Raw genomic sequence first — 13,516 nt, 5'->3', positions numbered from 1 at the left:
TGTCGAATGATTCACCGTAAGTTTTCCTGCCCTAAATGAATATTGCGGTTACTGTCGGTTATGGCTTTCACCATAACCAAACCTTGGAAAGTATAGAATACGAGCTCTACCTGCGGTTTCAAGCGTAAAACTTAAAGTTCTTCCGTTCCCGTGGGAGCCATAAGTTTTCAGAATAGAAGGGAGTACCTACCTCACATTGAAACCAAGATACTTGTGTTTCAAGAATACCAATGTGATTGGCGAATTCTGCAAGTATTAAATATGAAAATATTAGATGCAAATCTATGTACAATAATTGAGCAGTAATTCATGTTATATGTGGTGCGAACCGTTCTTTTTACAAGATTTTTCATGGTCATTAGAAGTCCAATTTAGTATTAATGCAATCGTAAATGGAATACTTATATAACTCATATCAGTCTGTAAAGGAGAATATAAGTTATTATATTCGTTTGTTGAAACCTTTTGTACAACACACTATAAAGTGTGTTGTACAAAACGTTAAAGCGATAAACCTGCATTATGGTGTAGATGCTATCTTTATTTATAATCCAAATAAAGGAAACTCAGTAACAAAAAAACGAAGAACATATGTGCATGTCGTACGTAATGGGAGGTGATCTGATAAAACGGCAGGCCGTGATGCTGTAGGGAGCGCATTTAAAAGGTATCCGGAGAGTCGTAAAGAAACTTGTGCCCTTAGCGACAAATGAAACAACGGGGAAAGCGAGACGGAACTTGAAACATTCAACAACAAGCGTAATAGTCATGTCGTTGAGGTTATACTCTGACTACTACATGGCCACTTTAAATCCACATGTAACGATTGTTTCATCAAAATATTATGAAGGGATATTTTTATTGCACTGCTGTTTTTATTGTGCAGCGCAAATAAACTGTAAACAAACAAAAATCAAAAAGTGTTCAAATATTTGAACTCGATTGTCTTTGTTTATTGAGTCGTAACTAAAAAAGTCTCGTGAAATAAACGTAACAGTTCACAGCTCCTTTTATGTTACACGGCGGATAAAGCAAACAAATAAAATTCAGTCTCAACGAGTGTGCTCGTTCGGCTCGTCTTCCCTTTGGCTATGGCCATCGTGTTATTGTTTGTACTCAACAATATACATATAAATACAATGCGTAGACGCATTACTTTGCGGGGCTCTGACATTTTACATACAACTTACAAGGAAAGAATAAATTTGTTAATCGTAAATACGTAGCAGCTTAGTATAAATAGTAGAATTTAGCAAGAATAAGTGAGAAATAAAATGTTTTAATGTATAAGTTAAACTTCATGTTTTTAAAGAAAATTTTATAACAAAAAGTATTTCAGTTTATATCTGTTTTTCGTGTTAGAACGTATGAACAATAAATTGTGTATGTATGTTTAAAAACAATCCGTGTGAAATGGGTCACGAGTGTCAGCTAGCTGTGCTGTCTCTCCCCGAGCTCATTAATATTTCTTACAGAGTACAAACCTGTTAGAATTTAGAATTAGTTAATTACTGAACTAAAAATCTTAGAACTGTATTGAATGTGGGTCGAACGTGTGGCAAGTAAGCAACATTTCAAAGATGCAATCCTAATGTTAGTCCTCGTTAACGGCGTTGGAAAAAAGCGACAACAAAACGTTGTCGTTGCGGTTTCAATTAGGGTGGCCGGTGGCCGTGGTGAGCCGTGGTCGGTGGCTAGCTCTAATTACTGAGGAGAGGATCGTGTGGTGGTCGCGGCCTCGCTAGTCGCTACCCGCGCGCCGCCACCGATATCCACCTCACTAATCACTCGCTGGGGATTTTAATCCGCACTAGTTAAGAATTTGTAAATATTTTATTTCATATTACCCATTAGGAACGAGATTAATATTAAAATGGTCTTGAAAAAAATATATTCATCCACGCTACGATTTTTTCTTTTAAACTGTTGCCTATAGGCACCAAAGTAAGCAAAAAATGCATAAATAATTTCTAGTTCTGGTAAAGATTTAAAAGTATAGAAGCTGAAGTCACGATTTCTTGAATGTTACGCATTATTTCTTCCAATCGTCCTAACGCGTCGACCACTATCCGTCGCGGGAAAACGACTAGAGTTAACGCTTGTTCCTCTCTCATAAGATTTTATCTAAACCCGTCCACAAATTTGTTCTTTGTTTTCGTCAGTTGTTTGAGATCTTTTAGTGAGAGATAGCTAAATGTTATTGATTTTATAACTGCGAAAGTTAGGATGTTCAGTGGACGTTTATTACTTAATGACGCCGAAAGTAAAGAACGGATATTGATATTTTTTGGTATAGTTTACAACCCGAATAACCAAAGGTTTACAAAGGATACTTTTTATCCCAGGAAATCTTTTCACGACCATGAAGTCGCGAATAAGAGGTTGTAAATACATCTTTGATTATTTTAGTATTTGGAACGATTGAGAAGACAATATATTATAATGAAAATACACAAATGTATGGAATACATATTATAATATTATAAACCATATTAAAAACATATTATACGTTTCAATTGTACACTTTGGAGTTGACACCATAATAACATCGTGGAACGTGTTGTAGCCCGGAGTAAAAGTAGAGTTACTCTATTAATAGGTAAGAATTATGTGTTTCTAATATTAGGTCGGGGAAAAAATCTTAATTTTCGCATATAATATAGTATGTATGAACTTGTAACAAAATCTCTTTGGCTTCAAGAATCACAAATGAGTACACCGTTCATTAGGTTTCTTTCAGAGAGCTCGTGAGGTACCCAAATATCGAGTTTTTTTGTGTAGAGAGAAGATTTTATTACAAGTTCATACATACTAAGTATAAGCCGAAAAGACTTTTTCCCCGAACTAATATGTTATTTATAACATAAAATAATTAGTTTATTACCAAAATAATAATTATTGTTACCCGTGAGTAACTTCTTCATTTTCATTTTTAAAACATTATTGGGTTCAGGGTGCAACAGGCTCTTTATTTATTCTTACGTCATATTTCAGTACTTTAATTTATAAGTACTTAAAAAATAAGGCGGCTAATCATAAGAACTGTTATAATTTAAAAGGCATGCATTTTGAAATGACATTATAATAATGTAGAGCAATACCATTACCTTCTCCCTCGTTCAGGGAGAGACCTTTGGCTAGCAGTGAGACAGTTACGGGTTAAAAAAAAACAAATACCACTATGGCCGCGTTGTTATCCTGTCTAAGGAATGCAAAAAAATAATATTTATGCTTACTTAATAAAATTGTTTTAAAGGTCCGAATGTAAATGTTATTGTATGATAAATGCAATATTTCGTCGCATGATTATAAATACATTGTGATTAACTAAATGTGCAACTAAACTATGAATAGTTACAGCTACTTAAAAATACTTGTACTCTAAACTTTTTTATGATAAACGTTTCATTATATTTTTTATCAAAATCCAATGTGCAAAGTGTAAAAAATTATTAAATTTTTATGCTTAAAATTCGAACACGGAAACAGTTATTGCATAACGCTAAACTTATATTGTTGTAAATTTCTCTATTTTAACATTTCAAACTGCAAACGTCTCTCTATATTATTATTTTTACTTAAACATATATTTATTTTAATTTACTAAACGATGACTAGTTGAATTACGTTTGAGTTTGTATTTTTTTTAAATCTAATAATATTTGGCACTATGGTCTATATTGACTATGATTGGATGTATTGTCTATCATCGGCACAGTTCGGTGTCATCGTCGTCGGCAGCGCAGGGCGCGTCTGGTGCAGCCAGGAATAATTTTCCTGTTGCACAAGCACAAAGTTGATACACCTTTGTATTTCTCACATTCTTCTGAGGTTTGTCCGTTACAGTAGCCTCTTTTAAATGATTGATCACTATATTAGCAGCATCGATTTTTATCTGTAAAACAAAATATCGTGATAATATTCAAATGTGATCATTTTATACTATTAAATTCAGTTCAAGTTAAAATTCGAAACTTATTCCTTATCCTTTTTTTGTTTATATATTTGAAGTCTAACAGCTTTCCGAAATGGTAACGTAGTTACGGGAACGATGCGGCGGGTTTGAAAACGTAGAACACAATGATAAAATAATTTAAAGACGTATTATAAGTTCGTATTTTATCGAAAATGAATACAAATATAAAGCATCAAAACTAAAAATATGTTCCTGCAAATACATAAGCATCATATAGTAGGTATATTTGATTACTTACAGAGCCAACGATGGAGTCCAGTTTAATGTTGCCGTGTGATGTTATGTCAATACTTCCCGCTCGACTTTCCAGGAATATAGACTGTGGAGCTCGCAGGTCCAATCGCCTTGTCAGAGACTCTAACCTTTATGGAAACAATACAAATAATATAGCAAATATAATGTATTACAGATTGTGTTTGTTATATAATAGAGACGATTGTCTAACTGGTTAAAAATGATACTTTAAGTTACGATTCCAAAGATGCGACATAGTAATTGAATGACCGTAAGAAAAAAAAAGTTTATGAAAAAAATGCCAATTAAATTTTTTATTGATAAGTATGTTACGTATATCGCGCATTTAGAAGGTTAGGTTTAGGTTTCGTTCCTAGTTGGACAAGATAAATACGACTTAAAATAAAGTCAGGTAAACGTGCTATCTAGTTTTCTTATATTTGTCACGGTATGTTAACTTGTGCCTAGTTGAGACGTAGAATAATAACAAGTTACAAACTTCGAGTACTAGTTGTAGTAGCTCTAGTAGTAGGTGTATTAAGCACAATCCGTACAATCCGCAATGTTGTTATTGAATGCACTTTGCAGAACACTCGCTAGCTACAAGTTCACATCTGTTTTCACAATCTATTACGTTTTCGGTGTGCCTTAATGTTTGACGGACACTATAATTTTTAATATTATTTGAATCAGATAAAGACGAATGAGCAATCTTTTTATTAATAAGTTCGTGTTAAATTAAATAGTAATTTCATGGTTTAGTATATTTTTTTTTGTTCCAGCTAGCATTCGAATCGTATATTCGAAGGTAGAGGTAAAAATCATTTGGTTTGTTCTACTATTGCAAACAACTTTAAGGTAATTTTTTATACAAAGTATACCAACTGAAAACTGCTTAATTCATATATACCTATAGGTATTCATAAAAAAAACAAATTTATAGTTACTGTAAGTCAGAGGCAGGTGGTGCGTGTACGAGCGGGACCTGCACCGCGCTGCGCACGTTGAGCCCGCCGGGCCCGTCCACGGCCAGCGCGTCGGCGAACACGCGCACCTCGTCCCGCCCCGCCTGGAACACGCTGGCGCCGCGCGCGTCCCGCACGTGAAACGTACGACCACTGAACTCCATACTGTCTCGCTCTGCAAATGAAAAGGCGAACTATTAATACACTAACAAATAGGTAACATCTGTAAGTTTACAAAGGATATAAATATTATTGTTCTGAATTGAAAGAAAATCGTGTATTATTTTTTTAATTCATTTTTTCAGACATCGAACCTACTTAGATATTTTTTTTCTGTTGCAGAAGACTTAACTTAACATATTTTTGTAACGTTGCAGTTATTAGACACAAAGCACAATAAGACCTGAAAAAATTTACTGTAGACCGCTCGAATATGTTCCAAGTGTAAATCTTAAAACGTAAACGGTAACGGAACAACGATGTTTAGCTTTCGAACATCTTAACCACTGCGTCAATAAAAATAGTTCATGGAAATTATCAACCACCCACGCCTGTCCATTCATGCATAAATCGTAGATTGATATTCGAAAATATACAGAGCGTAGGGGCTCGAGTAATTGCGTACACGTCTAAGACATAAATCTCAAATATATACACACAGTACTTACTAATAAAAAGCTTTGAATGCTCTACGTGGTCTGGCTCGCCGACCTTTACCGTGAAATTGCGATGTGAATGCAGAGTGATTGGCTGAGCAACTTGAGACGTTATTGTAGAAGCCACAAGATTGTCCACCACCCACGCCTGCCCATCTAAATGGATACCACCTGGCACTATTCTTATAGGCCCGATGCTATTCTGTAAAAGAAAAACAAAATAAACAAACTGAAGCGTTTTATTTGTAAATAGAAACATTTAAAAATATTTATACTCGATGACTGGTAATTTAATTGGTTTCAATATAAGATAGATTTTATGACAAATCTAGTTGACCCGCGCAGCTGCGCTCACGCTTTCTTGTTTCTATTTAATTTCGCGCATCTTCAAATTTATTCACCTTTAACACCTTCTCTGGACTTCCACAAATAATTCAAGACCAAAATTAGCCAAATCGTTCCAGCCGTTCACGACTTTGAGCGAGACTAACGAACAGCAATTCATTTTTATATACAAATAGATAGTTTTTTTAACATTTTCATCACATTTGATTTTGGCTAATTATTATGCGCGTGAAATACTCACCATACTTAGTTTTAAGGCACCAACGATCCATAAAGTGAGCGCAATATTTAGGAATACTAAGAGCATGAGGAACACGAGTATTGCGTACAGTGTGGTTCTTCGCCATCCCGTGGTAAACATAGTTGGCAAACATCCTCGACGAGTGTTGTCGTCCGAGGTGACCGCGGCCGGCGGCGGCTCGCCCGTAGGGGTGCAGCCCCACCCGCGGATCGCGCTCGGCCCGCTATCCTCCACGCTCATCGTTGAAACCACACCCATATATTATTGGAATGCTCTTTGACTCTGCAACAACGGATTATGACAATCAATTAGCTGTACTCTCCGTTCGTGATAAAGCAATATTGTGTCTGTAAGTCTATACTTATTCGTTATTTTGTTGTAATAACTTCTACGCTACAAAGGCTTATTAAAATTATTGTCTGTTGCAGGTATCTTTCAGACATAATTGCTTTGTTTGATTAAAAAATAATGTAGCGTTTGCTAAAAAAGCGTAACTAGGTATCCTATCAGCGAGTAGTATGTATAGTAGTATGTATAACGCCGACAGCGGAAGTTTTATACCGTTTTAGGTTTAAGCGATACAAAAGAGAACGATGAAACATGTAAAACCGATAACTCAGGCTTAGCACTCGTATAGATGCAGTGCCCAGGGGTCCGATACAACCACCTGCAACCATGTGTTGTTGTACATGAATTCTTTCAGCTTTTTTCTTGATTTCTTTTATTTAGTCAATTTTAATTTAGTTTTTATCTGTATAGTGTTATTATCTTACTCAATTAATATTGGTTAAAATCATGTTTACTTATACTTGTATATGTCTCGTCTCTGGATACCAATAGGACCATTAATACTTAATTAAATATTGACTAGTTCTCGCAGAGCTAGGCATATCTGAGCAGCTAGTTAACCTACATTAATCTGTCAAGATGTGAGCACGTTGCACGTCGACTATATAGCGCTCTACTTATTACATATTGTTTACATTTTCCGTTCACAATACATTCTGTACAACGTGATTTTTCAATTAGTTGGCTTGTAATTGAATGAAAAACAAGGTAGGAACGAGACAAAACTTGCAGATAAAGCGCACTGTAGTACACTAATGAACGCGGCACAGCGAGCACCCACTAATGAATATAACACTGGAGCTTTTCGAAAAACATCCATTAAGTAGGCCGAATGTTGTTATTAACATTTTGAACAAAAACCTCCTCTCTTAATTGACTTACTAGCTCGTAAACTGAAAACGAGATGACTGTAAACGTCGTGATATTTTTTTCAGTAAATAAAAGAAACAAAATTACAAATGCAACCGAAATGGAAAAACATAAATTTGGGTTAGCAAAAGTTAATATGTAACACAATTTAACGCATTTGTTTTGGTTTATTTATAATAGTGATTGTGGTATATTATCGTCAATTTGTTAATGCTAATATTAGTAGGATTCAACCCAATGTTAACTGAACCGTGATCTAAAATGTTTGACGCACTCAAATACACTGAGTACCTATATATTTGTATAATGTACCAGTACATATAATAATATGGTATATGATGTTTACATATTAGATGATCAAGATATGCAAGTGCATCAACGATAGATTTAACTGAAGTCATGTAGTTTATTTTGGATAAGTTCCTGCGCTCGGCTTGAAGGAAATTCATTTTAGGCATCGGAATATTTGATAAAATAGGGTATAAATAACAAGGCCGTTTGGCTCGGCTCTTGCCCACGGGAATATGAAAATTTAAGAGACTTCATGTTATGTAACCGAATAATAATGAAATCATCGTATTGCACTGCTTTTTGAATTTACTAATAAAATACTAATTTTAGAAGCAAATAGTATTATTATTGTGTTCAGAGAAATATCTGATTCCATTTGTTTCATTTAAATGTTACTATTGTTGAGTGTTTGAAGAAAGTTGTCCTAGAAACTAGTGTTGACCCAAATATAGTCTGGAAATCAGACAGAATACATTCGATCTCACGGAAAGCGTCTAGCTGGTTAGACTTGCGGGCTATTCCTGGAATCTATTACTACTTCCATCTAATGTAGAATGAGTAAATTGTTAAGTTAGAAAATCTCTAATCATTGTTCAGATAAAATTATTCAAATAATTATTTGCAAAAAGATAAATAAACAATGAGATGCTTTGGTAGTAAAAGCCACTACCAGCAGAAAAAGTTAGTAAAAAAAGTGTAGGTAATCTGTTGTTAAAAATATTCCACTGACATTAAAATATTAAATAAAACTCCTCCAAGCTATTCGGTAACCATACAACAGATATAAATTCTGAGAGATAAATAAATTACTAAGTATCAATGATCTAAAATATTCTAAAGATCTTGATGCGAACTGTTATTTATTTTTATTGCTTCTGTAACCTAAATACTCATGTCAAGATGTCACTTTCAGAGTATATCGTATATTTTAATGAGAATTAATGATTTGTTGTAGTCATAAATCTAATTAATTTTCAGAAAAAGAAAGAATAAGGAAATTACGTATAGTATAGTAGCCATCTAATATGTTTTGAAAGAACAATGAGTTTAAAATTCTAGAATAAAATATAAACGTAGTATCTGAATTTTAGTTTTTCTATTAGGCCAATAAAAAGTAAACAGTATTTGCGCAAGCTCGGCTCGTCTGACCTGATTACATTTTTAGTTTAAAAGGAACTAACATTGTATTTAGCATCTAAATTATGAGTGACTAGCGCAACGAAATGCACTTCAGTTATATTATGAGCACTTCCGACTATTCGACATCCGCGCCGCGTTTTAAATATGCTCACTGAATCCAATTTTAAACTTTGACTTGCTTTTTTGCACTCATGAGTTCATGCCAGTTTCGCTATTGTTTAAGGTATACAATTCCAAATATAGAAGCCAAGTTTATCGTGATGGACTCTGTTTTAAAAGCAACCTTTATATCTTGCTAATCTTGTTTTGTTTTGGTCTTAGTTAACAATTAATAGCAAATCAAACGAAATCAATATACCGCCTCTAATTGATCGTGTCAATATTGCAAATACGCGTAAGGGATGTCTCGTTAAACGTTTCTGGTTAGCAGACGTCTAGTTGGAGCTATATCACTATCGATATCGCAGGCATTGTTGAGGAAGCTTTTCACAATACAATAGGCCACTCTAAACCAGAATCAATATTCCTTTATGCTGTGTTCCACTAGACAAATATTGTAACACTTAGATTGTAATAACTAATTCACGTTCTACTTTATACTCTTGTATTCATTTTAACGACTGTGATTGCACTTCACAAATTTTGCAATTGGTTAAATCACTACAAGCTACAGAATATTGTCAATAGTTTTAAAAACAGTATGTAACGTAATTGAAATAAAATAAATATACCGTATCCCTGGTCCAACCAGTGGCAGTGGTGTAGTTGTATCGTCGTCTGTTGTGGTTACAGCGTGGCATTGAGTATGCAAATGTATGATAGCAATGTTCTACGCACTTAATTAAACACATGAAGCACGGACCTAATGAACGCTGTTTTAACTTTAACTGTTCACTATTTCATTTCCTGTCGGGCCATTAAAACCGAACCTTGACATGTAAAACTCGGAACGTTAAACTGTACCATTGTATAGTAAATAGTATCGTTTAGGTGTGCATTAATTGAACAATGCGGCCGGCTGCACCGGGCGTGTGCTGTGACTGAGACTAGGTAAATTCATAGGTGGTGGAAGCAACACTCGAAATATCTGGCGCGAAGCGAGGTGAGGCGGCGTGCTCCAGAATATAATATCAGGCGGTGGAGTGGCCTGCGCTCGACTCGCGCTCGACGCTCGGCGCCCGCCCTCAGTGCGCCCAAGCCGCCGCCGTCGTCGTCGGCCCTCATAATAAACGATATAGTGCGAAAATAGAAGCGGAACGGGTATCGCTGTGCTCTCCACGTAAATAAAATACCGACGTTTGCAGCGTTCCTGTCTCTCGCTGGCCGCGTTTCTGTTTTATGAATGTCAGTAGGTACCAGCGGCGCGATCGATCTGATGTCGATGGTTTAAAAATAAATGGCGTGCTTTATCCCGCGTCAACGCTTGAATTTGTAAACTAGGTAAATTGGCTTTCGTGTCACATTTTCAGTGAATAGTTTCTGTACACTATTAAGCACTGTATTTTAATTGCACTCTCAACTTACAGTAATTATTCACTTCCATCATGGGCGGTGGTCACAGAACAGATTGACACCATTTATGCATCTTGCGCAAGTTTACGTATAGCGCGAGAATGTGTAAGCGAGCTGTCTGCTCCAGCGTCATAACAACACTGGCATGCGCGAGCGACGCCGCTGCCGAATCCACCTCGTTTTGAAGTGATGCATTTTTAATCGCGCGCCTGTCTCGCGCGGGACATAACTCGACAACGCTCTGGATACAGCTGGGCTCCTCTCTATTACGGAGTCTAGTTAACGTTAACGTGTCATTAACTGACACGTTCATATAAACTTGTAAATAATTAAAGCGGACACGACCCTGACAACAGTAATTACCTCTGTGATACCTTCCTCGTGCGAGTGCGACCGGCCCGTCTAACCTTCTTGATATATGACTATTGAATTTTGGAAGACGTTAGGATTCATCGGTCGGTGTGCCTTGTGTTTAGCTGTGTATGAATTAATGATCTACGCTGAAAATAGGAAGATATTTCTGAACATAGTTCGCTGTCTCTTTTGTGTGTAAAGGCAGCTGGTCAAAGCTAACATCAAGCAAACACTTGGAATAAAGAATTCGTAAACACATTTTGATAGTCAACATTTTATGAAAGTGTATTTATTTTTTACGATCACGATCGTCACACACCACTGTCTGCCTTCCAATATAAAAGAGAATTCAAATACTGCTTAGGTTCAACATAAAAGTTTACGTGTCCATAACAAAGTAGCGAACGAATAATAATACAGAATATTTCATGTCCTCTTTTTTTGGGGGTTTTTGGAAACAGCGATGAAATCATATTGGATGTCACTGAATGTTTTCATGGAAGTTTTATTGAGCTGATAAATGTCAGCCCCCGAGGACATCCACGCCGGCACTTTTTAGATAAGTAAAAGAAAAAAGGGCAATGTGAGTGAACTCCGCAGATTGTTTTTTTGATAGAGAACAAATAATACTATGTATGTACGTATATGGACCTAACACGACATTTTCATTGACGGCGTTTACAATTAATATTTATTTTTCGGAGCTGTGCGGAATCCGAAGTTATACTTATAAAGTTTTTTCAAACTGTACAATATCTCGCTTTAGGACAGTCGTAAGGCGAGAGTATGAGTAGCGTAAGAAAAACAAGCCTTAGTATCTCTTTCCTAATTTCTAAAGCTTTATTGTAAGTAGAACTGAAAATATTTAAAATCAGGGAAAATAATAAAAATGGCACATTACCATACCCGGTTCTGAACAAAATATCTCACAAAAAAGAGAAACAAGTGCGATTTGTTGTATTCCCGCTTAATTCAGGCACTGTTCCCCACTCAATCCTGTTTTAGGAAACAATCCCTGTGATCCCCGCGTGATGCTGCATAATGTCGCGTGCTCCCGCCGCCGCGCCGCATCGTCCGCCGAGCGCGCCGCCCACCTACAACCTATTATCAATTTAAATAAAAGTGTGCTCTACGACAATGTTACAACGAACAAAAAAATTTAAGAGACGTGTCGTCAAATTGAACTTTTATCTAATACTTACACCGAGCTGCTTTATTTTATGAAGGGCTTATATTATGTGATGTTACTTGTATGTTATAATTGTATACTGTATTCTGTAAATTTCGACAAAAATAAACATAATAATATATTACACCCTGTCACATGATTCTAATCCAAAGTGAAAATGATAGAGATGTATGTAATTGGATGGTATTATTAAAGCATGATTGTTTAAACTAAGTATTACAACGTTGTACAATAGCCAGACGTGCGATGTGCTCATCTGAAAATATAAAAGTATGTAAACTAGTACAATTTGTTGCAGGTGGAAGCTATGAAGCGACATTGTAAAACAATAGGTGGTGTGTGGTGGGTGTCGACAGATACAAGGGCGCGGTGGTAGCGCGGTGGTAGCGGTGTGGTAGCGGCGGGCGCGCGTCGTTGCGTCCGAAGCCAAAGTTCTCCATCATACCTGCGTCACTTGAAAATTGAAAAACTTTCGCAATGCCTTTCTTATGGAAATAGTTCGCGTTTACATTTGAGTGAGTTGTCATTGTAGGGATTCAGCGCGCTGTCTTATTGAAATAATAGTTGGTTATAAGAACGTATTACGACTCCAGTTGGCAAATCGTGAAGCTCCGACTGCGATAAATTAAAGCATAGGAGGGTGTTTATTGCTCGTTGTTATCAAAAGCTGCGTAGATATTTTAAGGATAGCAAAATGCAAACCATCGCGATAGCTGGTGTAAATCCGCATGAAATATTGATACAGTTTCGTGTAAACGTGTAACAAATGCGGTAATTTAAGCCACCTGCCGGCGCGGCGCGCGGTGGCGGCCGCTGCGCTCCGCCCGCCCAGCTCACGCCGCGCCGCTCTCTGCTATGCACCACTTTTGAACTGCTTACCTCATATTGCTACCATTTTGCATCCACACTATTTTTGCCGTTAGCATCGATTTATTTGGGGAGTAATTATAGACTCCACTATATTCGGCCTGTGTTAGAAGGATTAACGGATGCATGTGATTTTGCATATTTCATACGGCATGAGTGTGCATGTCAATGAATAACGTAGTGGTTAGTTTGTCTCACGATAGACACCGTTATGCAGTTTATTTTTACGTTATGAATACAATTGAGTCAATTTCCTAATTAAAGTGCAGTCAGTGGTAGTTGTTGTTTCCAATAAATTAGTGATGGAATGAATTTCATCACTCATTATTATAATTACCAAAAATCAATAGCTTTCGAAATTAGGTTTTACATAATAAAATTAGATAAAAGTTACTTAAGAAACAATATATGTATTCGACCTGTCCTACAAATTAGAAACACTGCTGAATTAATTGGTTTGTTTTTTAAGCAGTCTGTCATCATAAGTGAAAGGAGCATTTTCCGCTTTGATACACAATGGTTAGTGGG

General features: G+C 36.2%; 1 protein-coding gene across 3 annotated transcripts; it reads right to left on the bottom strand.

The window, feature by feature from the left end:
• Window positions 1–2,459: 2,459 nt before the first annotated feature.
• On the bottom strand, window positions 2,460–10,727 carry LOC142974406 (delta-sarcoglycan-like). Of its 3 annotated transcripts, none has more exons than XM_076116711.1 (6): window positions 10,591–10,727; window positions 6,418–6,699; window positions 5,844–6,033; window positions 5,158–5,350; window positions 4,215–4,338; window positions 2,460–3,895 (listed from the first exon to the last, which is right to left on the bottom strand). In XM_076116711.1, exons 2-6 carry the CDS (start codon window positions 6,673–6,675, stop codon window positions 3,707–3,709), a joined length of 954 nt encoding a protein of 317 aa, XP_075972826.1. In that variant the 5' UTR covers window positions 6,676–6,699; window positions 10,591–10,727; the 3' UTR covers window positions 2,460–3,706. The 3 variants fall into 3 exon arrangements, with proteins under 3 accessions (XP_075972826.1, XP_075972828.1, XP_075972827.1); XM_076116713.1 differs by lacking the exon at window positions 10,591–10,727 and adding an exon at window positions 10,030–10,446; XM_076116712.1 differs by lacking the exon at window positions 10,591–10,727 and adding an exon at window positions 9,798–10,445.
• Between the last annotated feature and the right edge of the window lie 2,789 nt (window positions 10,728–13,516).

The sequence above is a fragment of the Anticarsia gemmatalis genome, chromosome 7 (genome assembly GCF_050436995.1).
Source record: "Anticarsia gemmatalis isolate Benzon Research Colony breed Stoneville strain chromosome 7, ilAntGemm2 primary, whole genome shotgun sequence".
Lineage (NCBI taxonomy): Eukaryota > Metazoa > Arthropoda > Insecta > Lepidoptera > Erebidae > Anticarsia > Anticarsia gemmatalis.
The sequence above is the reverse complement of the archived record's forward strand: the minus strand, read 5'-3'. Positions and strand labels throughout refer to the sequence as shown.